The sequence below is a fragment of the Corvus hawaiiensis genome, chromosome Z (genome assembly GCF_020740725.1).
Source record: "Corvus hawaiiensis isolate bCorHaw1 chromosome Z, bCorHaw1.pri.cur, whole genome shotgun sequence".
NCBI lineage: Eukaryota > Metazoa > Chordata > Aves > Passeriformes > Corvidae > Corvus > Corvus hawaiiensis.
In genome coordinates, this window is record NC_063255.1 from 3,109,651 (window position 1) to 3,136,263 (window position 26,613).

Sequence of the window (26,613 nt, forward strand, 5' to 3'; positions counted from 1 at the left end):
GAAATTGTTTCCCACAATAATAAAGTATTCACCCCCACATAATAATCTGAGGCACAATATTGCAGCATACACTACGACTTAAAGAAAATGGTTTGCATAGTAATGGGTTCTAGTATTAATTTTTTGACAAACTTAATTGCATACAGCCAGTCATGTTACTATTTAATGTCCTAGAACACTACCCTCCCTTTTTCCCCTCTTCACACAGCACCAGCCTCAGAAGCTGAAAGCGCAGCAGCTAAAGGACAGATGGCGCAACCTGTGGCTTGAAAGCCATGAAAACCACAGCATGACATAGCCTGCTTTAGCTTAAACTCCTGTCCTTGCCTCTGGGAAACATACTCCTCATGAAGCCTCCTGTGCTCTTACCTTTTCAGATTGTACTTTGAGTTCCATTGTGTCTGATACAGTAGTTTTGACAAGAACTTCTGAGACCTACACCAAAGTTTTGACCTAGAGCAAACTTAATTGTGTTAAACTAAGACCACACTTCATTGTCTGCGCCCAGTAGGAAAGAAAATGAAAAAAAACCCTACAAAACAAACAGGCAGCACACAGGAACCCAGCACAGCACTACAAAAGAGTGCTTAGATTTGTAAATTTGTAGTAATATTGAACATTTTTAACTGAGATGAAGGGTGCAGCAAAACCCTCATCTCAATTGCCTTCTTGATTTGTAAAAAAGGAGCCAGCCAGTGAGCCAAACACCTATCTTCACAGGATCAGCAAGAGATCCAGTAACTTTACAGCTACATTCTTCACCTCAAACCACAGCCTAAGCAGACGCGAAGTATCCTAAAGCTAATGAAATCTAGATTTAATTTCAAAACTGAAAAACATTGAAGCCAACACTAAGGCTGAGTGATGGACTACTTAAACTATCAGCCTCTCTTAATGCTGTGTTGAGGCTTTTTTAATGGAGGTGAGATGCTGTATGTAATAGCTCCCAGAATGAGCCAAACACAAAACAATCCGGAAAGAGCAGGAGCTGTGTTGCCCCCTTAGAGCTTCTTCCAGACCACCAGTGCCATTGCACACGGGCTGAATGAAGCAGTATCTTGCTCTTTGTATTTAACGGAAAGGAAGCCCAGGAGCAAGTACTTACTGGAACAAACTTTGTCCTAGTTGTCCCAAAGCCCTCAAGGAAGATAGAGGTTTTTTGGAAATGATAACTAATTAGATGTATAGAAATATTAGATGTATAGATTAAATGTATAGAAAGAGACAACTTTGCCAGCACTTTCACAGCTCCTTTGTCATTGAACAAAGATGCTAATCATCATTAACTCAGCATTTCAGTGTCGACTACCGAGTTTGTTCTTCAGCTTCTAATTAGCATTATGCTTAAAAATCTCTGTAGGACACCTTTTTTTGATGGTCACAAAAATATTAATATGTTATATAGGAACAGTAATTAATTTAAATGCATAGGAAACGTCAGTCATTTAACCTGATTATAAATTTAAAATACTTCTTTACAGGCTGAAAATATCATACTGGCCCAGTGTACCAAGCCCAAGAAACAGCAGTGCACTCCAAGATATGGCAAGTACTCTTCTGATAGCATGAAAAAATACACAGGGGAGATCTTTGATTAATCTATAATGCTAGTCATTTGTTCTTTCATACTTCACTCCAGAAGATGTCTAATATCAACAGCGGGAAAGCCAGAGTAATATTCAAAATGCAGGCTAGGGGATGGTTGTTATTTAGGCATAGGCTGTATATTCTTTTAAATTTAATAAAGGTCTCAGACTTTTCTGAGTACATTGTAGAGCATTTTTAAAGGCATGGTTCTTAAAAGAACAAATCAAAGCTGAATGGGGGTAGATGGAGTCTAAAGAGAGAAATTCAGTGTGTATATCCAGTCAGTTGTCACCAACTCAAACTGATTATTAAGTTCAAGTTATTCAAAATACAAAGTAATGAATTGTGGCCTAATTCCAGAGAAGTCTCATGACAGAGGGCATGTGACATGGTGTTTTCTGAAGTCTGCTCCTCACTCCTCAGTCCCTGCTCGCCTCCAAAGCAATCCCGGGACTCTGGCTGGCAGCTGGTGGCTGGCTGAGGAGCACCTACTGGTCAACAGGCACCAAGGTTCAGCAGCATCCTCACATCTTGCCCACAGCTTTCTCATATGTTTTGATAAGTATACCTTAATTTCAGCACTAAAAAAGCAGGGAAATCAGCTGTTAGGAAAAAATAAAGCTGTTAGAAGCAGCTGCTGGAGACCACATTATCCACCTTTGCCTATTAGTGGACTTGTTTTTATCTTTGCCTTCTTGCCTTCCCCCTTTTAATAAGATTTCTGCAGCAGTTTTGGTGACATCTGATACTAAAAGTTCTCGTCTTAGAACACCTATGTTTATCTCTTCAGTCTCAGACCACCTACCACTGTGTTTTTGGAGCAGCGACTAGTACTGCTTCCCTTCTTAAATCTCTTTTTCTGGAAGGCCTGACCTTAATTTGGCACTTGTCAATCTAGTAGTTTCTCTCATGATCTTTAACAAGCAGACTTCTATCTAGTCAAATTTCAGGCATTGGCTAGTAGGTGTCTACAAGCCAGACACTGGCCAAAACTGGGATACAGAGTGAAGTAATCAGAAACAAAATTTCAGAAGACCCTGATAGTCTGCTAGTAATCAGAAGTTTTGCTGAATATCAGCATTGCTTCCTGTGACACAGCAAGTATGGATTTTCATATTCTGGATCAGGACTTCCTCATCTTCTTTCTTCCTTTCTTCCACCTAAATGTAGATAAAGAAGTGATGAGTTCAGAGCTATTATCAGGTAGTCATTTTGCAGTGAAGAATTGCAAGTGAAATACACTGAGGCTGCATGCTACAGAAAGGACAAATAGGTGTTATGAACCACAGTGCCACTTTGACACAAAATATTTAAAAGCAAAATATATAAATTTAAAATGCCTTTAACTTTTCCTTCAGAGACAAACAACTGCCTAAGAAAATGAAGTCTGTGTTAACCACACCTGGTAAAGAATACCGTAATGTTGATAACATGTCAGACACAGAAATGCCAGATACCAGATAATGGCTTGGGAGAAAGCAGAAAAAGCACTATGTCAGGAGACAGTACAATAAACAGGTTACCAGATACATTGTCAAGAAGTAATTTGGTATTCTAAACAATTAATGAACTGTGGAGAAAGGCATTCCCCAAATGGGCACTGCAAAATAGAGGCAGGGAGCAAATCTTGCTACATTCTGTATGTTTATTCTATCGCATTACAAGAGAAAAATACACATATCTGATGTGGTATTGCTGAGATTTCAAAGAGCAGCATTCTTATTTCCCAGTCAGATCACAAATTGTAAGAAGAAGGAAATAAAAAACAATACACACTTACTTATTTCTTGCAAAAAATATTTAGAGCAATGGGTGGGGCGGGGAGAAGGAAAGAAAAAAACCTAATAGCTATGCCAGCCTGCCCATAATTTAAAAAGCATTATGGCAAATGTGGGCAAACCCGGAACAATCTAAGTGGAAAATAAGAAAACTTGGTGTTACCACCTGTTCTCCATTTAACCATCCAGAATTTGCAAAAACTTGTTACCCCAGGTATACTCGGATCACAACATGGCATGAAGTTTAATAACAAACTGTTTGCAGCAGCTGACAGGTTAATCTCGTCTGGCTGCTGTTGCTGCCTTTTTATAGTGACATATTTGCTAAATTTTTTGAAAGCTGTTGTTCTCAGAACAGCACATCATGAGACTTGCATTTTATCATCACTACTTTTGGTCCCAAGTAAACGTAAAAGCAAGAAAAACTTTGCTTAAATACTTTGGGACAGGAGAAGAGGATCCCCTAAATTAGGGAAAAAAGTATTTTCACTCATATTTCTAAAACCAAAAATGAGATAAAATGAATTAATTAGCATATTATTCTTTTTCCTTGCTTTGTCTCACAGACTAACTGGAAACCCATTTCAAAGTCACTGCTTCAGGCCCTGTCAGACAATGATACCACCAGCCTTTTTGTCATAGACCATGAGTCAAAGGCTCCTCTGATGCTAGACCTCTTCACAGATGGTGGACAAGGCAGCAAGCGTGACACTTGCCAGTCAGAAAATCCTAGCAATAACATAGACGTGAGTCTGAGGCATGAAGAAATCCCTGCAGAAGCAGTTACAAGTGAAGAAGACATCATTTCCATTGAAGTACCACTCTTGAGTGACTACGCCAGCATGGAGTTCAGCCAGAAAGCCCTGATGAGTCTGACAGTGAGCATGCCTGAAAGAGCTGCTCCTCCTCACCTGGAAATGGAACTAAGCAGTAAGCCAGCACAAACTGTGCATAAGGTTTTGTTTGCTTCCCAGGACTACCTCAAACAAAGCCAGGTAGTACTTTTGCCATCTGGACCAACTTTCATGGGACAAGTCAATTAAAACTGAAGCATCTTCATAATTTTCCTTACCATAAAATCAAGTTCCAACACTTCTGATGCCTCAGTGCAGGCACTAGGACCAAATAAGATAGTGAGCTTGTGACAATAGTTATCTCCACTACAGTAAGTTTCCTTGGTGAAATAGGTTGATTATATGATTAGATTAACTATTTCACCTCAGTCATTCAGTGGAAAGTCCTACCATCTTCACACAGGCAAAACTTTCAGGGACTCATATGAAAAATCTTTCAGTAAAGTACCTCTTGCTTGGTATTTTGTTCCAAGGCACTCAGGAGCCATTCAAGGCTTCCACTCTAAGCACAGTATCCTTGTAGATATCAGGAGAATTCTCTACTCACTATGATCAAGATCTGAATTTCAGATCTCATAAGTTCTTCAGCAAAAAAATTTCACCAAGAGTATCTACCACTCCAAAGAAGCTCTCCAGTTGATCAAAGGTGGCCAGAGAAATTAGTCCAAGTCTTTCAAATTAGGAATCAAAAATTATGTTTATTGGTCTATGTAAAACACCATTAGTACTTTACATCCTAGAACTTTACTTATTGCACATAAATAGTGCTGTGTAAGTGAAGATGATAATAAGTTTCATTAACAGTATTGGAGTTGTTACTTGTATTAAATTAAGGTTATTTCCTCTTACAATTACCTACAAATTCAGATAAAACCCCATCCATATTCTGTGATGAGCTGTAGCTGCAGATATGTTTTCACACTGCATGGAATGTAAATAACTGTAACACAGACTTCAGGAGATGAACAGATAGCTCTGTTAGCCATCCCTCAAAAGATTGCATGGAAGAGGAGCCACTGGAATACAGGGGGTAAAAGTGTGTTCCTCAATATGCTTTCTATGCGACTCCATCAGCTTTCTCCACAATACAAGGAGTCTGAACCATTTTCAGCCTTACAAGAGTTTCTCAGTCATGAACTCTGCAGGCATGAATGGTCTGCACTTATTGTAGAAAACCCAGTTTATTGTTGTTGTCTAAAGCTTAAGGAGCATTTTATTCGAATTGCTTTGTGGAGAAAGAAATTGGTCAACTGTACCATAAGTACCAGAGAATCCATAGATGGACTTTTTTTAAAATTCTACCTGTTGTAACTGCTAGATTTAGCTTAGCACGCTGTAGCTCCTGAGAGCTCAGCAGGGGTTACCCAGGCCAACGCGACCCGGTCACATCCCGCAGTCCATTTCGGATGGCCCCGCGATATTGCTCTGGTCAGCTATCAGCGTTACAACAGTGATGACAGAGGAGGCGAGAAGGGTCTCTCATGAGACCTGAGATGGCTTTAATCACATCTTGTCCTGGTGACCCTCAGAGGCAGAGAGACCTCGTAGTCTGGTGCAGGATGGTTTTGTCAGGGTCTCAGGGGCGGTCCCTGGGCAGGGTTGGGGTACAGGAACCAATAGGGAGAGCCCGAGGGAGTGGCCAGGAGTAGGGGCAGGGAAGAGCAGGAGGGAGAGTGCAGCATTGCAAAAGCAGAGGGTTAACAGGCTACCACATCTCTCATTAAAAGTGAAGGACAATTGACATTCACACAAATATTTCCATGCATACTAGGCAGTATGAATTGTAGAACAGCCATGCTTGCAAAAACTCAGAGAAATTCCATATCCCCCACTTCATTGATTTAGTGAGAATCCATAACAAAACGTGGTTTATTCATTTTCCTTATTTATATTCACTCTCTCTTTAACTACATCTCTCTATATCTGTTAAGACTGCCAGGAATAAACCTGTATTTCACTGTGGGTTATGCACCGGTTTTTTTCTTAGCACTCAAAATTCACTGTTCCCCCACAAAGCAATATGCGCTCATGGTTGTTAAATCTTGTAATTGAAACAAGGGATAAGAGGAGCACTCCCCAGAGATCACACAAGTTTGGAGAGTCTTTTAAATATCTTTCTACTTTTTTTAAACTTCAATCTGGTGACCTCACCTGATTTGAATCTAAGAGAATGCAAATGATCCTGCTATTAGTGCAGTTATTTTTACTTGTAATATCTAGTAGTGGTGTTGAAGAGCTGTTCCAGAAAATGAAGTCCTGATATACAATCAAGTAGTCATAATTTGTCCATTTCCAAAATATAAGAATTATCTATGCTCCTTACTTACAGTATTTCTTTCATTTCTGGTCAAAGAAACTTATTTTCCTGGTGCAGTTTGTACCTTCAATAGCTTTACTCATCCCTGTAAACAATGAATTCTTCTTTTCTTACTCTGCACCTACCAAACCAATACATATTATTCTGTTATGGATAAAGTATGTATAAAGTAAGTAAGGAGAACCAAACCAAAGACTTGCAAGCAGTTTCAGTATATGGAGCAGGCTTATAGATGAAACTCAATAGACAGCTTGGGGTTTTAACCTGGTGATTATTAACTCCACTGTACTAGCCATTGTCTGACATCTCGCTAAAGAAAATTCGTGTAACAGGACAGGAGAATTGTATTAGAAGCACCCATGGATATTAAATAGAAGAGATAGATGTATTCTACTTTCAGTTATAAAGCTCACAATAAACGCTATTCTTAACTGATCTCATTAAAGCAGTATTTGTACAATAGCTGTAAACAGTACATTTGGGAGAATAAGAGACACATGAAAAATCCTGGTGTGGAGATTAGATATAAATGAAGAACTCATCCCATCATGATGAGTTCTTGAGAGCAAAGAAAGAAGCTTTTATATGGAGAGAAATAGAAGAGTACACTTGCTAAATATTTTCATGCAGCCAAAAAGGAGGCTTAGTTCGAATAATGTATTTACTCGGGGACACAGGATTAGGAGACACACTGCTCAGTTCTTCAGGTTAGGGAAAAATATCTTTCTGTGGTATGTTTTTATGGTTGGCTCTTCCGTGGAGATTTTTAGTTCAGTTGGAAGGGTCTTACAACAGTCATCTAGTTGTACTCTCTGACTTCTTCAGGCAGTTTAAAGAAATGTGTGCATATACTGGTGTATAGCAATTGCAGAAGCCTTCCTCTACAAATAAACATGTTCATTCCATGTGCCATAGTACTGTTCAAGTGGTTTGTGTAGTGTTCTTAGCTTCAATATCCTTAGCTTCAATGTATGTTATGCTGAGTGAAATTGCAGATATGAAGGCTCAGGACCTTGCACAAAAGGCAAGATATTTTATAATTAAAATTTTGCTTTCTTTTCACATTCATCATAGCTCTGGATGATCTGGACGATCATTAGTGAGAATTTAGACATGGTAAAAGCTTAGACAACTGTAGGCCTGGAGGCACATCAGCACATCACATCGGCATATGCACATCAGCATAGTGATTTATAGCAGGGGATATTGTACTGCAAGGTTACAGTGCTTTAGCATTCTGTATCTACAGAGAAAGGAAAGTAATAGTCTAATATAGCACAAAGCTAGGTTAGTACTTTTTCTGGCAGCCAGAGTAGATGGTTTTGCTTGCATGGACATGAAGATTTTTTTAATTATTTTAAATTTTTTTATTATATTTTTTATTTAGTGCTTAAAAGTCAGACTACAGTCCAGTAGTTAGCACTGAAAATTCCCACAGTGTGTCAGAGACAAAACAAACAAGTACTCATCCTGGAACAGGAGATTGCAGCAACCACAGTATTGTAGAGGTTGACTCTGTATTAGTTAACAAATGAATAATAATGTCTACCAAATATCTACAAATTCCCCCAGAATCTAAGCATTAGAGGTACTGTGACAACCCTTAAAGCCACTTTTATGCCACAATAGTATCTGCAGTCGTGCAGAGTCCTCTGGAAAGAAAACACAGGGGCATCCTGTCAACCCAAGTCAACTGCAGTTACTGCTACAAAAAACATAAAATAATGTAGCAATTCAGGAAAGACCTCTAGCTCCAGAAGACACCCATCTTGGAGCTCTTGACTCTGTGTCACAAGCTCTTGGTTTGCCTGTTTCTCTTTCTCTTGATGGCACTCTAGGTCTGCTGCCTGAATGATGTTAAATGTGTTCCGGTACAATGTTGATGGAATCTGTATGAACCTGGATAATAAAACTTGTGACAGCTTACACCACTAATTTCTGAGCACTGTTTATAGAAGACTGCTGCCAAGACAGATCATTCCATGCCAGTGGTGTTGGGATGGGAATAATCTTATCCTCACACCTGTTTCAATTCTATAGCAGAACCACCAGTCTGATTAATAAAACTTAGAACAGCCTGCTGTGCTAGAAATGGTCATTCCCATTATTCATCCTCAGAGACCCCTCCAGTGCTTCACAGAATCACAGGATCACTGAGGTTGGAAAAGGCCTTTAGGATTGAGACCAGCTGCAAACCTAATACTTCCAAGCCCACCACTAAACCATGTCCTTAAGCGCCTCCAGAGATGGTGACTTAACCAGTTCCCTGGGCAGCCTGTTCCAAGGCTTGACAAATCCTCCTGTGAAAAAAGGTTTCCAAGTATTCAATCTAAACCTCCCCTGGTGCAACTTGGGGCCATTTCCTCTAATCCTCTCACTTGTTACCTGTGAGAATGTATTGGCACTCACCTCACTGCAACCTCCTTTCAGGCAGTTGTAAAGGGTGATAAGATCCCTTCCCTGAGCATCCTTCTCTCCAGGCTAAACATCCCCAGCTCCCTCAGCCACTCCTTGTAAGACCTATGCTCTAACTTCATTCCACAAAGCCTTCCCCAGGCAATCTGGTGGGCTTATTACTTTACAGAAATAAACCCACCAAAGAAGTAATCTGGATTTGTTGAAGTGGTAGACACAGGAGACAAAGAAAAATCCTGAAGAATGACAGACAAAGCTACAGCCAGCCCTTACAGGGAAACTGACATGAAATGTGTTCAGTTCCTTGCTGGAGACACTGGACTCTAGGCAAGCTGGAGAGTAGTAGACATGCTACTTTACCTGAAAAATTACAGGCTGCAGCCAGTTTTTCATAGATTGCTAGCACAGAAGTGGATAACAGAACAGTAAAGCTCTTACAGATATTCTCTGGCCTTTCCCAAACAGTAATCTGGGGCTGGGCCCAGAGAGTGGTGGGGAATGGCTCTGCATCCAGCTGGGGACCAGTCACTAGCAGTGTCCTCCCAGTATCAGCGTTGGCCCCAGTCCTGGTTAGTATCTTTTCTGATGATCTGGATGAGGGGATTGAATCTATCACAGCAAATTAGCAGATGACACCAAGCTGGGTGTGAGTGTTGATCTGCTTGAGGGTAGGAGGGTTCTGCAGAGGGATCTGGACAGGCTGGATTGATGGGCCAAAGCCAACAACATGAGGTTTAACAAGACCAAGTGCCTGGTCCTGCAGGTTGGCCACAGCAATCCCCCGCAGTGCTACAGGCTGGGGACAGAGTGGCTGGACAGTGGCCAGGCAGAAAGGGACCGGGGGGTACTGGTTGACAGCAGCTAAACATGAGCCAGGGTGTGCCCAGGTGGCCAGGCTGCATCTTGAATCCTGTGTTCAGTTCTGGGCTCCCCTGTTTAGGGAGGATGTTGAGATGCTCAAATGCATCCAGAGGGCAACAAGGCTGGTGAAGGGTCTGGAGCACGAGTCCTATGAGGAACAGCTGAGGGATCTGGGGTTGTTCATCCTGGAGAAAAAGTAGCAGCATCGTAGTGAATCCTGGCTGGACCCCTTTCCCATATTCCAATATCAAAGACTTGTGCAAGGCAATTAAGGAGTTTTGGATGCATAGTAACTATTTTAAGATCCTTTTAAGTGCTACCTTTTCTACACATCTGTTAGTGCCTCATGATTTGATTACAATAATGCAAACTCTTCTCACACCTGGTGAATTTGTGTTGTGGGAACAACAGTGGAAGCTAATTTTATCTGATTTATTGCGAATTCTATGGCAAACTCCAGATAATTATCTGGATTTTGACAACAATTATATCACACTAGACCATTTATCTTTATTGGTGACAATAATATCGCAAATCCTCAAAAACAAGCAGTGCTTATTCCACGTCCTGCTCTTATTGAAATAACACGTGCTGCTGAAAAGGCCTTAACATTACTACCATCTCAAACTCCTGAATCTCATTATACTAATATTAAACAATTGCCAGCTGAAAATATTATTCACTTTTATAAGCATTTGCACGGAGCTATCTTTTCCCAGGCCCCTAATCCTGACCTCCAACAAGCGCTCCTACTCGAACTGCTCCAAGTGAATATGAATGATGCTTGCAAACAAATCATCCTGACTCTTCCTTTGCACCCCCCTCCAACTGTTGAATCCATCCTCGAAGTCTGTACAAAGACGGTGCAGCTGAACACAGCTGTTCCCCTTTTGAAAAAAGTGGGGATGGTGGAGGAGGTTGTGGAGAACGTGATGGGTACAGGGTGACACTTTACCGTGCCATAAATCGAGTCTCTCCTGATGGGAGAGAATTTGCTGAAAGGCTTTGCAAGGAGTTTGAGAGATAAACCGAGATGTCTCCTTTAGTTTCAATGCTTCCAGATAGTTGTTTATTAAGTCTTATCAGAGGAACAGAGCCACTAGCGTGACCCAGGTACAGCACAGAAGGAAGAAAAGTAGGAATGAGTCCAATTATCAAGATTTACACAGCCTTTTAAAGATATTTTAACCAATAGTTACTAAAAACGTACATTATTTTCACTTTCACTTATTCAGTAACACGACTAGGAACTGCGGAATTTTCTATCCAATCATTCCAAACCACTTTTACTGCAGAATATGGAGCAGTAGAAGGAGAAGAAGGTCTAGAGAACAACAACAATCCTCCATTTTGATATTTTTTACTCTTATTTATTTACTACAAAGAGAAGCCTAAAAGCTCTAAATTTTTCACCCTGTGACAATCTTACATAGTAGTCTATCACCTAATTCACACCACTGTATTTTCTAGTTCTTGTCTGACTGTTGGTAATTTTTTCCAAGGTTTGAAGCTAAAACAGTGTTGTTCAGGGGGGTAAGAACCCTTAAAAACAGGCAGAGAAAGATTCTTGGCACTCTGGGTTCCCACACAGGGGAAACTCAATCTCGAGGTAACCTTACATGCTATCGTTGTCAGAAAAAGGGACATGTGGCTCGGAATTGCAGAGCAATTATAACTGCTGCTAAAAACTCTTCAGAGACTGTTTCCCCAGGTCAACAGCAGGGAAACTAATGGCACATCATAGTTCCACGTTCAGACAAAAACAGAGCTGCAGACAAAGCAGCTTGGACTCCTGGACTTAGGTTTAAGGTAACCTGTGATGAAACACACCATTTCAACAACAACAAACAGACTGTAATATCCATCTCATTCCAGACTGTGGACCACATGCCAGACTTTACATGCCTTTTTGTTATTGGGGACACTCGGGAAACACCTGCTGGGATAGAGGTTACACCCACACTCATGAAAGTGGATCGGAATGGGGGTTCTAGCCTAACTGTACAATGTATATATCCACCGTACTTTATGCCAAAGGGTCAAGTCATTGCACAGGCCATTCCACTGCCCAAATACCTGCCCACAGATGATCGTATCCCAGCCATCTGTTGGACTGAGGTTCTGGGAAACGATAAATCTGTAGTAGAATGTAAGCTCCGTCACAGATCACATAAAATCAATATCATGGGAATGATAGACACAGGTGCTGATGTGTCTGTCATTCCATTTGATAAGTGGCCTACGCAATGGGAATTGCAGTCTCAGGGTATCATACAAGGGATTGGAGGTACTCAAATTGCAAAGCAATCCAAAAACACCATTCAAATTGAAGGTCCAGAAGGACAAATAGCGACACTTCGTCCATATATCCTAGACACCAAATTCACCCTGTGGGGAAGGGATGCCATGTCTCAGTGGGGAACAAAAATTGATATCACCCCTAGACATCAAAATTTTCCCTTGTGGCCACTGGAGCAGAGTGCCATCCACAAAAATTAACTTGGAAAACAGATGAGCCAGTGGGGGTTAACCAGTGGTCGCTAAAAGAAGAAAACTTAGAGGCACTCCAAACATTAGTAGCTGAACAATTGGCTAAAGGGAATATCGTACTAACAGCCCATGGAACACACCCATGTTTGTAATACAAAAACCAGGAAAAAACAAATACAGGCTCCTCCAAGATCTTAGAGAAATCAATAAGGCTATTGAAGACATGGGAGACCTTCAACCAGGTATGCCATCACCTTCAATGCTCCCACAACATTGGCATTTGGCTGTCCTTGATAGTAAAGATTGCTTCTTTCATATTCCACTCCACCCTGCAGATGCCCCTCAATTTGCATTTTCTGTGCCCTCTATTAATCATGAAACTCCCATGGAACATTACCATTGGCTTGTGCTTCCCCAAGGTATGAAGAATTCACCAAGTCTCTATCAAGAGAATATTGCCAAAATTCTATCTCCCATCTGTGCCAAAGCAGAGAAAGCCATCATCCTGCATTACATGGATGATGTGCTGGTGTGTGCTCCCAATAATCAGTATCTCGAGCAGACACTTAACATGGTGGTTGAGGCCCTAGAGGCCAAAGGCTTTGAATTACAACCTGAAAAAATGCAAAGAACAAGCCCTTGGAAATACCTCAGACTCAAAATCACAGAAACCTCTATCACCCCAACACCTGTCACCATTAATAATAACCCCAAAACATTAGTAGAATTGCAACAGCTCTGTGGGTCACTGACTTATATAAGACCCTGGTTGGCACTCACCCCAGAGGACGTAGTTCCTATTATGAACCTACTGTCAGGGGAAGGTGGTCCAGCATCCCCTAGATCCTTGACAGAAGAGGCAAGGCAGTCTCTCAAAAAGATACAAGAGCTCATTTCCACCAGACAAGCACACAGGTATCAGCCCTCCCTACCCTTTAAGCTTGTCATTCTAGGGGAGGTACCACGCTTTCACAGTCTCATATTTCAGTGGGACAAAGAGCAGAAGGAACCCTCATCATAATTGAATGGGTGTTCCTTCCACTCCAACTGCTGAAAACCATCACACAGCCACAAGAATTAATGGCAAAAATTATCATGAAGGGTAGAGCAAGGCTCTGCACCCTGGCAGGATGTGACTTTGCATGCATCTACTTACCTGTAACAACAGACTCATTAGATCACCTGCTCCAAAATAATATGAACTTAAAATTTGCATTAGACAGTTACTCAGGCCAAATATCAAACCATTACCCAAAACATTACTTGTTTAATCTGGCATTCTCTTTTATCCCTCGAGAAATTCAAAGTAGAAAACCCCTTGATGCTCCAACCATTCTTACAGGTGGTTCAGGAAAATCTAAAAGATCAGTCCTGACCAGGAAAGATCCAAAGACGCAAAAGTGGGATCTGATGTCAAGGTAATCCAGGGGTCACCACAAGTAGTTGAACTAGCAGCCATCGTTAGAGCATTTGAGAGGTTCAAAGAACCCTTTGATTTGGTCACAGACTCAGCATATGTAGCTGGAGTAACTGTGAGAGCAGAACACTCTCACCTAAAAGAAGCCTCAAACAAGAAAATTTATGATCTGCTCTCAAAGCTAATTTATCTAGTTTCCCACCGAGAGCATCCCTATTTTGTCATGCTTGTGAGGTCACATACAAACCTGCCAGGATTTATTGCAGAGGGTAATCGTAGAACTGATGTTCTGGCTATGCCAGCAGACATGGTTTTACCAGCCGACTTACCAAAGCTCCCTCAAGTTTTCGAACAAGCAAAATTGAGCCATGCCATGTACCATCAAAATATTCCCGCTCTTATCCACATGTTCCATCTGTCGCGGACACAGGCAAAAGCAATAGTGGCAACGTGTCCCAACTGCCAGAAGCTACAGCTCCCATCTCTGGGCATGGGGGTCAATCCCAGAGGCATTAATAGCGGTGAAGTGTGGCAAATGGACGTCACACATTTCCCTGAATTTGGGAGATTAAAATACGTTCATGTTTCTATTGATACCTTCTCTGGTGCTATGTATGCCTCTGCACATGCAGGTGAAAAGGCTAAGGACGTTGAAAAACATCTTGTCCAAGCTTTTGCTGTGCTCGGTATACCTGAGGAGATAAAAACTGATAATGGACCTGCCTACACCTCCCAGGAGTTTAAAAACTTTCATCAGCAGTGGGGATTTTGACATGTTACAGGTATTCCTCACTCCCCAACTGGACAAGGCATTGTTGAACGTGCCCATCAAACCCTCAAGCAAATGCTGCTACAACAATCAGGGACCACCAAACTCAACTCACCTGTCCTCAGACTCAGCAAAGCACTGTTTACCATAAACTTCCTGAATGGCACCTTTGAGGATCCAAACCCTCCCACCTATCGTCACTTCCAGAACACCAGGAGACAGAAACTGAAGGAGAATCCAGAAGTCCTGATCTGGGACCCAGAGACTCAAAAAATCCAAGGACCATACAAACTTGTAACTTGGGGACGTGTATCCACCCCTCAGGGATTGAGGCTGAAGCCCAGCAAGTGGGTAAAACCCTACGTCACTTCCACAAAGGTCAAGGAGGTTAAAACTGCCTCCGGGAGAAGACACCGTAAGGAAAATTCTGATTTTGCATCTCCATTTGAGCCCCTTTCACTGAATTTCGATGTTAATCCCTTAAATTAAGTTATGCTGTTTTGCACTCACATGTTGTACTTTATTTTGTAGATCCTTGTCCTGATACCCCATACCATATTGTCCTGACTAACCTCCTGAGTTTTCTAACTGGGGGACTAGTTCAAAGACATCTTAGGTAGTGTTGGGTTGTAGGGACGATGGATTTCAATTATGTTTTGCACTGGTTTTTTATTACTGTTTTGTGCTCTTTAAGTTTCAGGGTTACAGCCCAGCTTTAAAGAAAAAAAAAAAAGGGAAATTGTTGCTGCCTGCCCCCGAGGTGCAGCCCAGCCTGGGACTGGCCAGGCAAGTCCAGACTTGTTCCAACCATGTGCTCTGAATTCCCTTTGTTCTAAGCACGGGTAAAACTGAAAGTAACACAGGCTCCCCCGAAGCAGAGTCTGATTGGCTGGTTACCGATTGGCTCGCCCCTTTCCCTTCCCCCGAATAAAAAGTGACCAGAGTGGGCTCCGCCCCCTCTTGCCCTGGCCCCACTTCTGTGAAGAGCTGCTCCTGTCTCTCTCTTGAGATGCGAGGAAAAACAAACAGGATTGAGGCACAGAGTTTGAGCTGTATTTCTACCTCTTTGCTTCTGCTATTGACATTGGCTTTACAGCTATCACTTGCTGCATTTCGGAGCCACCGAGTCGCTGGATTGCCTGTGCCATCTCTCTAGGCTTGGGGCTTCCTAAGGCACAGAACGGTGAGCTGAATGACTGAGCAAGCTGAGAACATCTCCACACAGTAGCACGTGATTCTACTCACTTTGTTTCAATGTTCATTCAGCCTTCGTCAGAAGACCCTCTGGATTTCACAAAAATAAGTAAGAAAAGCAAAAGTATGGTAGTATAATTGGAGTCACTGTATACAGGCTGCATCTCCATTGGAGTGCTTGAGGAGTCTGCAGTTCCAAAAACTGTTGTGTGTGTACTCATAAATCCATTGTACAATTGATCTGAAGCCATTTGCTCTAAGAATGTTTCTTACTCTGACATTTTTTAAGCATCAGGGTTTCTCCTCTCTGTTTCCGTATTTGTCAATTTGATGCTGCCAGGTTGCAGTGAACTTTTAAGTCCTGGATCCACCAGATATTTTACTGACAAATAGTAGGTCTGTTTTGTTTGTAATACTGTATGTGACTCATTTTGTGCTCTCCAGACCTGATGAAAAGGTATGCTGATCCTAGGACACAGAGAAATAACACTGGAGAGCCAGTCACAAGCATAAAAGAATATTATTTTTTCAACTTCTAAGACAGTTATGTTTTGGTTTTGTTTATTGTTGGGTTTTGGGATTTTGGATGGTTTTTTTTAGTTTGGTGGGTTTCTTTATAATACTGTTTATTTGAAAACCAAGGAGCAAAAAGGATGGCTTGGATGCACAGAACAAGTGACTGACAGAGCTCCAAGCACCAGGAAGGAAATGAAAGACACACCGGTTATCTCTCCTTACACCTCTACACTTGCATTGTCTGTCCTTCTAGCAGCCCAATATGTCTCAGAAATGCAACGAGCTGTGCTGACCAGGTGGCCCAGTTTTGCACGCTGGCATCATGGTACTCTGCCTAATGCCATAATACAGAATCCAACCCTACAGTTCTCATCTCTTTTCTTCACTGGCAAAACTCCCATTGCAGTCATAAACTGCACTGCAGTAAGGAGTACAGAGCTCTGATTTACTTCATTTTCTCTTTATTTAGATTAAATAAAAGCACCTTCCTGCTGTCAGGAATTCTAATTTACCTTCTGCCCTCCAAAAAAAAAAACCAGTTCAAACAAATCTATTTTATCAATTAATTAAGTGCATGTTTTTAAATTCAAACTTTCAATATATATCAGCCTTAGTCCCTGAGTGTTAGTGCTAGGCACCAGGTAATGAACTGGGCATAACATCAAAGTCCAAACAAACCTATTTCAGATATGACTGAAAAGGCCCTGCCACCTGTACATGCAGTATCTCCTATTAACATGTATTAGGTACTTCACATTCCAGTTCATTTTGGCACAAAAATGCATTAGAGCACAGAATTAGCAGTGGTAGAGTACTAAAAATAGTGGTGCTTTGCAGTAGGCTTGTAACAAAGCCTCTAGCACACTGTCTAAATATGCAGTACTCCAAACACTACCTGAGATCTTGCTGTGATAGCTCAGGAGGGGGTGCTCCAGCACTGAGTTTTATACTGCACTTTTTTATACGAACTTCCAGAAGATGCTCTTCCTACATCATCTATCACACTTGTACTTTCTGAAATTCTAGGACTGATTTTGGCTTAAATATTTTTGTTTCTCCACTGTAATTCCCTCAACAAGCCGTCAGAGGCTTGAACCTTTCCTGGAGGTTTCTCTCTTGGGTCACACAAGTAGCCTGTGTTCTCAGCACTAAAGGTAACACTTTCGAAATAAGGTACTGCTACAGTAAACCCAAGACTGTGATCTGGAAAGTCTTGGTAAGTGACACACATAACCGTATTTTAAAAGGAGGATTTCCGGCTATTGATTCAAATTATTGTGCTGGAAAAGGTATCTTCTCAACAGTAGCGCAGTGATCCAAAAGCAAGAACACCATGAGCTTTCTGAAAAGCTTGTGTTAAAGGTTATAAATGCAGAGTAGTAAAGCTAAGTTTCTGTATAAGCACTAAATCAGAATCCTGCCTAAGCACCCATCTAACAGCAGGGACTCATTGCAAACTACTTTCATTCCTCTGTCTAACACTGCAACCAATACAGTCATTAATCTTTCATGACTTACACATCTGGTCTTCCTATCCATCTCCAAGATACCTCAATTCATAGTTCATAGTACACAAGTTCACACCTTCATAATACAAAAAGGGAATGTGGAGACTGAACTATAAACAGTATTCGCCCTGTCCCCAAACCCAAAACTCCTCCTCCACCCAAACATTGTAACAGCTTCCAAGTAAAGCACCAAGCAGCAGCAAGTTTACATGGTATGAATAATCATCATATCCAGGGATGTCAGATCACTAATGTTAGGCAAGGGTCTGCCTAAAAGTCAGAGGATGAATCAACAGTGGTACCAGCAGGCTTGGACAGTTACTCACCTCTTTATAACAGGAAACAGATCAGGAATGAGGCTTGACTGCTTTTATGTAGCTCTTGAAAACTATGATCTGGAAGGCTGACACAACTTCTAAAATAATAATTCTTGCCTTTATGGTCTTTATAGATCTCTATTAGTCTGTCTTCATAAAGAGCAAAGATAAAGGCAAAACCTGCTAATCTTACAGGCAGAGATGTCAGAAACCATGAAATATGATCACTTCAAAAGGGATATACTACTCTCTCCATTTGCAGTTATAAGCTGCTGTAGGAGTAGTTACAGATCTGACAGAAGAAAATAAAGTTATTTTAAAAAGTAGTAGGATTTATATGTTTTATTATCACCTACTGAATTACTACAGTTCATACATCTATAAACTTCCCTAGGTAAAAATGATCAAAAGAAATCTGATTTACTAGAATGAATTAATTTATGCAATACTTGGCTACTATCTTTCACCTAGCCATAAAAGCACCGTAAATGCCAATTTCTAACACATTCAGTGCAATGCAATGACCCAGGTCTAACACTTTCTTCCATCAGAAGATTCTGAAGTATACTTCAAGTTAATTAATTCAGCATTGACACACTTTGGCTGAACAGAGTAGAGTACTCTAAGTTCTGATACAAAATTAGAAGAGTGAAGAACAGAGTATTACAGTGACTTACTGTGTCCCCCACATTATCTGAGAAGTGGCCCAATAAAGCAGCAGCCAGCTCCCCCAGCTCATACCATAACACACAGCTGTCATCTATCCACTCTCTTTGAAACCAAATATAACAAAACATATCACAATTCTGAAGATCATAGTGAGTCAAATGATCTCCTTACTGATACAAATGAAATTTGGATAGACCAATTAACACATTTACATTTACCATGAGTACCCACTGCCATCTTACACAGAGGCTGGCACCTCTCCTCTATATGATTTTGAACCACTGAAACTTATCTCAATGTGTTTCTAAGATCTGTTTTTCCCTGCTTTCACAGAGGAACAGCATGGTGAAATGCACTTCACCAGACCACAGGCATGGTGACTAAATCACCTATGGTGACTAAATCAGCGGGAGCTAAGCCAGCCATGAGCCAGCCAGCCAGCTAAACCAACCTCAAAAATCATCAGAGCAGATCACTAGTGAGCAAGTTAAGTCTGTTGAGAAGCACATCTCAAACTATTGCTCCTTAATCAGTGCTATTTAGACTCTTACAAATTATATAAAGCAATTGAGAAGCTTTTGCATGGAGAAGTAAATTTTGGTATGAAAACATCCATGGCAATAAACTGATAGGTACCATTAATGTCAGAAGCTCTGCTTGAACTCCTGATTCCTACTTTGCAATAGTCTTCTATACAGTCACATTTACTAATTTACCATTTGAAAGTGAGACTCTCTCTCTGGTGAAACTATGGTAGTTTCCTCTGCAGAAGAAAATCCCCTGCCCAGATAGGGAATTCAGAAGGCTCCTCTGTAACTGAACAGTGATGATATATTCAATTACTTAACCCCTTATCACTTTTCCTTTAACACTCTTGTCAGTATCAGTAAAACAGACTTAGTTTCAAAGCACTTGACTCTGGGGCAGATAAAGCCTACAAAAAAAAGAAAATAAAACAGAGAAGAGAGAGAATTGTACAGTCATTTGTTGTACCTCATCTAAATTTAGTGGAAGTGAGTTTATGACACCATTAGAACTTTGGGACATGGTTTATTTATGAAAATAACAACAACGTAATAGCATTTAACATTTCTTTACACGTACCATTTTCATAGTTGCTTCATTAATGCAAAAATATACTCTACCAACATAGCACAAGTGTGGTTACCTGGTAATTAAACTTTGAATACCTACATTATTAACAGAAATATCAAACTTAAGAGAAGGAAAATAGTATTTTTGCTGCTGTGGTGCTTAGGTTCCTCAGGTATATGTGAACCCAGACTGTGATAGGTGCGATTTGTGAGTAACAAATTAGACACAGCTCCCGTATCAGCGGGGAAAATACCAGAAAGGACCTGCTGATAGGCTACATAATCTGTGAAAGTTACATTACTCTCTTGATCTTTCTGGGCCAAATCAGTCATTCCTTTGATTGTTATGTAAACGATGGCTTTTCAAAGTAGCAATTTCTAAGTGCCCCATGATTTACTCATCAGTGCACTAGCAGTTCCAAATCTTTGCACTAGGGAAAGAATAGAGCAACATCTTCTAAGAAAGCCAGTTAACTGGCAGTCTCATTAAGGATATCAAGAACTGCATGAAAGAGAGATGAAATTATTCTTTTACTATTGCAGATAAGTTTTTCAGGTCAAAAAAGACACATACAGCCTTTTCAATGGAAAAAGAATAATTTCATTAACAATTAGTAGAGAATACACTTTGTACACCAAAAATCTCTGCTCTCACATCAAATTTGGCAATAGCTGAACATAAAAAATGTATCAATTTTTTTTTTTAAAGTGTAAGCTGAAACTTTCCAGAACAGTATAAAGAGCTAAACCCCTGTTTTTTGCTGTCCGTGTTCTCCTGTATTAAGCTCAACTATCTTAAAACTGTCATGACAATAAAAAAAAAGAATTGCCCTCTTAGATAGTAACAGTTCACATGTTCAGAACACACTGAAAGCTGAAGTTGGTAGATAGCTTCTCAACTGTAGTATTTACTCAAACAATACAGAAGTGAAGTGTTAACAGCTTCATCTCCTCAAACTAGAGGGAAAGTTGCTGCCTCCACATATTGGGACGTTTATTAAACTGTATTACATTGAAGAGAATACAAAAGAAACCCTTGTGCTAAATGTGTTCACATTCTGCAATAGGACATACCTACAAATGAGGCAGTCTTGAATTAGAAATAAACACTGCATGCCATGACATTTTTTAGAAGTCTAAAATTAAACAGAGGAAAGTGGGGTTCTCTTACATTAAAAAAAAAAAAATCCTTTTGTACAGTGCTTTTAGTTTCAATATACTTTTAATTATACTTTTCAACATATAAAAATAAAGCTAAAGTACAAGCTGAAATTTTCTGTTCTGTTTATGTATTAGCAAACAAAATTAAATTTTAGATTCTCTTTAGGCACTAACACTTAATGATGTCTACATATACTCTCCACACTCCAGTCTCTGGTAGGAAAACTACATCTCTCTGAACTAAATGTCCAGTGATTGACAGGATTTTAGATATCCACATATTTCAGCATTTATGCCACTAAGTAAAATTTTCACTTTAAAAATTATGATAACACCAAAGGCAGTATTTGATTGCTATAAAATGGAAAACTACCACCAAGTGGCATATGACCCAGATAATGATTCACAATTCACATCTTAAAAGATTGTTTCACCACTACAATGCTATTATCACACTAACACTTTAAAAGTTCAAGATTATTTTGGATTTTTTTTTCCCTCTAACAACACATGAGCTCTGATCTTGTTTCATTATAGAAGTGATGCAGAGATGCTTCAGACCTAAAAGTAGACAATACACACACCACTATGGCATTACTGTTTGCAATGGTCACACACATGAATGAAAAATAACTAAATAAGGACTGGCAATACGTATACAGTAATTTATAACATACAAAGCAGGCTTTACTTAACTAGCTCTTTCTTAGACCAAAAGAAAATCCCGTAATTCCTAATCTAGTAACTATTACAAAATACCAGTACAAGCTAAAGGCTTGAAAGAAGCTACTATGTAACAGATCTGAAGAGTTTCAAAGTAATTCAGGTACTGCCTTAGATGTAACTAAGAGAACAGTAGCAAGCAATGCAAAGCATGCTACAGACTACCGAATTTAACTTCGCTGCAGCAGAGTAAATACACGGAAGTGTCCACAACTTTCAGAATCGAAGCTGTGCATAGGTTGCTGTCAGCCAGCTAATATAAACCTTGTTCAGACACATTTATCTATCTGAAACTCCCATCAAAAAAATTAGGAGGTGATTAATGAATAGGCAAAACCCACATCTCACCAATTTCCCAAGTATTCTTCAGATATTTCTAGTTTCTAACCAAGTGCTTTTATTATCCCCAATTCCAATTCCGACATATGAAAACTAAGAATTCTTTACATACCATACTACTATTGGTGTCTGCAAATAAAATTCCATGCCTCACACCTTTGTAAATCCATTGACTTTGATTAAATCATCTGAGCCACAGCCACCTCTATCTTCAGTTTTAACATCCTGTTTCATCCACCAAGAAGTTCTCTTCTACTACCTTCTTCTTTCAGAACGTAAAGAAAAATCCTGTCTGCTACCCAGAATCCTGTTGGGAAATAGCTATGGGTACTAATGGCAGCTTATGTGCTTTATGTGATCTTAGCAAAATGGCACCAGATCATCACTCTTCTGAGCAATTACATTTTCAAGTAAGGGCCGATTCAGATGAAACTATGTGTAAAACAATACAGCTGTCATGAACTACGCTGTTCTCAAAACTTCCACCCAAGTTAAACCTATTTATAAAGTGCAAAACCAAATGATCTGACACAGCAGCTCAGCACACAAGCTTGTTAATGATGAAGGCAATGGACTTCCTATGGAAGTGGATGATGCACTCAATCCTGTAGGAGCAGGATGGAACTTTATTACTGTGCTATGCTATCAGTTTTTAAGTGAGCTACCCTCTGCAGAGATAAGCATTTTACAGAGTAACAGTTCTCCAGGAGTGGCTTTTTAGCAACACCTGATAAGAAGGGACAGATAATAACTACCTCACAGATCTGCACAGTATTTACAAAGCAAAACCAGAAAACACAGTGTTTGCAAGAAAACATGACCTGAGGAGGGGAGAAAATGTGTATATTTGGTGGCTGGTTGTTTTGGTTGGTTTTTTTCCTTAACAAAAAAACAACCAACAAAACCAACCAACCAAAAACCCTAAAACCCCCAGGACACTTTTTGTAAGGGAATCATAATGAACATACAATGTAACAATGTGCTGCATATAACCTCAGACATGGGATAAACTAGCTAGGAGTAAGTTAAGGCTGCCATTCATAACTATTAACTTCCAAAGGCATGTTTCTCAGCTAAGGGTACATAATCATTTACATATTTTATAACTGATACATCACAGAGATATGCTATTTCAGGCTAACAAAACTCAAGAAATCAAACTAATACCAGCTAAAATATGATACACGGAAAGAATTCTAGCTCTTCCCAAAGGAGAAACTTAGCTTTTCAAAGACACCATACATATATATTTTCACTAGTATCCCCATTTCAGATGAAAAAAGCTCTATGAATAAGACTAGATGGTCTAAAAATACTCCTTTAAAAAGTATGTACCAGCAGAAACTTCCCTCTAAAATACTTATTTTATTAGTGAAATGGTACCAAAGATAACAAGTATACAAACAATCTCTTTGCTCTATGCTACTTACACATCATAAATAAGACAGCTGTTGTTGCAAGACAATCTTTCACAGTCTTCCTGTAAGCATACAGATTTTTTATTCTTTTATTAGAATTAGCTGTTTACCAGCCAACAGCATGTGGCTTAAAATCACAAAAATGGCTGTTCTATACTTTACATGGTAAAGCATTTTCTGTTGTCTTAAATGTACACAGTGGCAAGAACATTAAATGTTATCGAAAATGCGGAGTGATTAAGCAGCTTTGCTTCACAATCAAATTGGATTTCATTACCTTAGGAGCTGGGCAAAGTTTTCATTCCCTGTAATATGCTTCCCTTCCACTGAAAAAATTTAACTATGCAGAGGAAAAGTAAAACAAGTAGAAAGCAAATAGCCAATACACTCAATTTTTTATTTTAACTGAAAGAATTAACACGTCCCATGAGGTAAGGCAATTAAGTAATTTGATTGCATTAAGTTGTACTAAAAATAATCTACGTGATTTTAGATATGATAATGTCTTAAAAGTATAACTTATCAGAAATCTCATGTAACCAATTAAACTAGTTCAGAGAACACAGCCACGTTTTGCCTTGACAAAAATAGTTCTTTTGTCCTTCTCTTCTTACATGCTTTCTCCACAAAAAATGAAAAAAGAATCTCTACTGTGTAAGCCCTATGTAAATTAGAACTTTCTTCCTCATATTATTTATCCCCTGTTTCTTTGCATGCCATTCCTTTTATATAGCCCAACAGGTATCAGAGAAAATAACAGAGAGGTAACAATTAAGGCCATCCAACTGTATATTAAATGTCTTGAGGGCTTTCTTTGATGCAGATGATCAGAGCACATTTTGTATTCAGCTACTACTTTTGTACAGTGGTGGTCCCCAAATGACATCTTTCCTCTTATTTATAAATCTAAGGAAAAAAAAAAGTAAGATGGAGCTTCAGTATTTTAACAAGTGAATCAAACAATCGTTCTGGCAAGTCACTTGCATTCTTGTCTACAGCATGGTGGTGGCAAAGTAGCAAGAGAGATCAAATAAGATTTAGCTGAAAATGTGTAACAGCACATATACATTTCTAGAAAATACCACATTTTAAGAAGGCACTAAAGCTTCTGCTTGTGCTCCCATATTTTTTTAACGAAAAATTTATTTTCTTAATGGCACCTGTACTATTTTCAGCTGAACAGACACACTGCAGTACATTTCAAAACAAAGCTGTAAGTTCTGGTATCATCATATAGATGTGCTCACTTCTCTAAGGACAAAGAAAACAACAAAACAAACAACTCCAAAACAACCCTGTAAGCTAACCTAATACCTATAACATGGCAATGTTCCTTTTAGGAACAGAAAAAGCGCATGCATTGTTCAAACACTTCAAAAGAAATATTAATTTCAGGGATATTAGTAAGAAATTATTTTAAATAATAAACCCTAAGAATCTCAAGCAGTGAGCAAATGAAAAACATACTAATCTGTGAGTATTTAACATAAGAACAGTAAAACCGTGTTTATGCTTAAACCCCCTTTCCCTACAGTTGTCATTTACTAGGAAAGAAAGTGTGTATATTTATGCACCATTTTCAAGCACATCAAACAGCACACATTGAAATTTTTGTGGATTTTTTAACCTACAGGGCAAAACAATACAAACGCCATCAACAAGCAGTATTTTAAACAACCTTCAATGCATATCTTCAGCTTTTTTTGGGAAGTACAGGTTTACATCTTTCAGTTTCTAGTTATTTGTAACAGCTTATAGCAAAACTTAACATAAATCATTTTACAAGTACAGCCATCATGGAAAAGCATGGATTTTCAAGAGATGAATAGTTCTGATGGCATCTGCCTTTTCATGGTATAACTACTGGTCCGTCCTATCTTGCTTTACAGCAAGAAGACAACAAAGCTATCACAAGAATTGGAGGAGCTACTAGTACTATCAACAGGTTCAGGTTGATTGCTTTGACATTTTCTTCCTCATTCTGGGAAATAAAATGCTTTGGGTTTCATTCCTTAGTTGAATTATAAGTCCATTCTTTGCTTTAAACCTCTTCCATTTTAATGGAGAGGTTTTCTTCATTTGGTTGACAGTTCCCGTTCTGTTGTAGCTTGACTTCATCTGTCCTTTGCGTATCTCTATTGTCTACTTCCTTGTCAGTCTCTGAATTCTGATCTTCTTTATTGTTATCTTTGTCCTACCAAAGATAAAATTATTTGACAACAAAATAATATTTGTAGCATTATAGGCTATGACTTCCAACCAACTCTTGGTAATTTTTTTGTTTCAATTTTTACATATCTATCTTGTCTCTGCAAATTTTAGAATAGAGGTGTGAGCTTCTTTGCCCCCTCCCCCCTCTTTTTTTAAAATTAGCTTTCTTTTCAGTTGGCTGAAGTTAGGCACTTGTAACAACCCATCACCCAAAAAATTATGCCATAAAGTGATCTGTCTTTATTAACTATAGTCAGACAAAACAGAACAAGCAGCACCACGGAATGTATGAGAAATAGCTCCAGAAATTAAGATTTCACCAACATTTTTTAAATAAAACTTTTTAAACAGAAATTTTTTTTTCTTTTTTTTGTCAGGTATCTGATGCATTTTAAGGGAGTTCTTGGGTAAGATACTTAAGCATTTCAGCAGTCACCTAAACAAGCTGGTTTTTAACAGCTGAGTAATTCTCCGAGCACAACAAACTACTCTTTAAAGGTGTGCTGCTATTCAAATTCTAAGATTAAACAATTTGAAGACGTTTCTTTTCTTAATTCTAGTACCTTCTATTTTGCAGGGGAAAATCCTATACCACTCTTTCACAACTCTTCAACTTCACTCCTATAGAATCCAATATACAGACCAGGACCAAATCAGTGAGGGAGAGTTTGAGCTGCAGTGAGAGTTTATTCAAAAAGTAATCTTTTCAATATGACAGTCAAGCCACCCCTGAATACTGCTTATTAGTTAATGCTCTGCCTGCTCCTAAGAGTAGGGAACCAGGCATGTCCTAACATAGGGCACACAATAGGAAAGAGAAACAAGGTGTTTCTGTAACCTAAGCACACAAACTCCTACAGGTCAACTGAAGTCCAAACATGTAGACTTAAAATGGACTACTAACCCCAACTAGCAAATACTAAACCCAAACTGATTTGGTAAGGAACAGGAGAAAAAGAAGGGAGGAGTAGAAGA

General features: G+C 39.5%; 2 protein-coding genes across 4 annotated transcripts in view; one reads left to right on the forward strand and one right to left on the reverse strand.

The window, feature by feature from the left end:
• Positions 1-8,471, forward strand: part of LOC125320478 (interleukin-6 receptor subunit beta-like) — a 33,189-nt gene extending 24,718 nt beyond the window's left edge. Inside the window, exons 14-15 of the mRNA XM_048292852.1 lie at positions 1,482-1,545; positions 3,932-8,471. Coding sequence (XP_048148809.1) covers positions 1,482-1,545; positions 3,932-4,408 — 541 coding nt within the window. The 3' untranslated portion in view covers positions 4,409-8,471. The remainder of the gene's footprint in view (positions 1-1,481; positions 1,546-3,931) is intronic.
• An 11,251-nt stretch (positions 8,472-19,722) lies between these two features.
• Positions 19,723-26,613, reverse strand: part of SREK1 (splicing regulatory glutamic acid and lysine rich protein 1) — a 36,512-nt gene continuing 29,621 nt past the window's right edge. For all 3 annotated transcript variants that reach the window (XM_048290875.1, XM_048290877.1, XM_048290878.1), the window contains one exon: positions 19,723-25,621. In XM_048290875.1, coding sequence (XP_048146832.1) covers positions 25,469-25,621 — 153 coding nt within the window. In that variant the 3' untranslated portion in view covers positions 19,723-25,468. The remainder of the gene's footprint in view (positions 25,622-26,613) is intronic.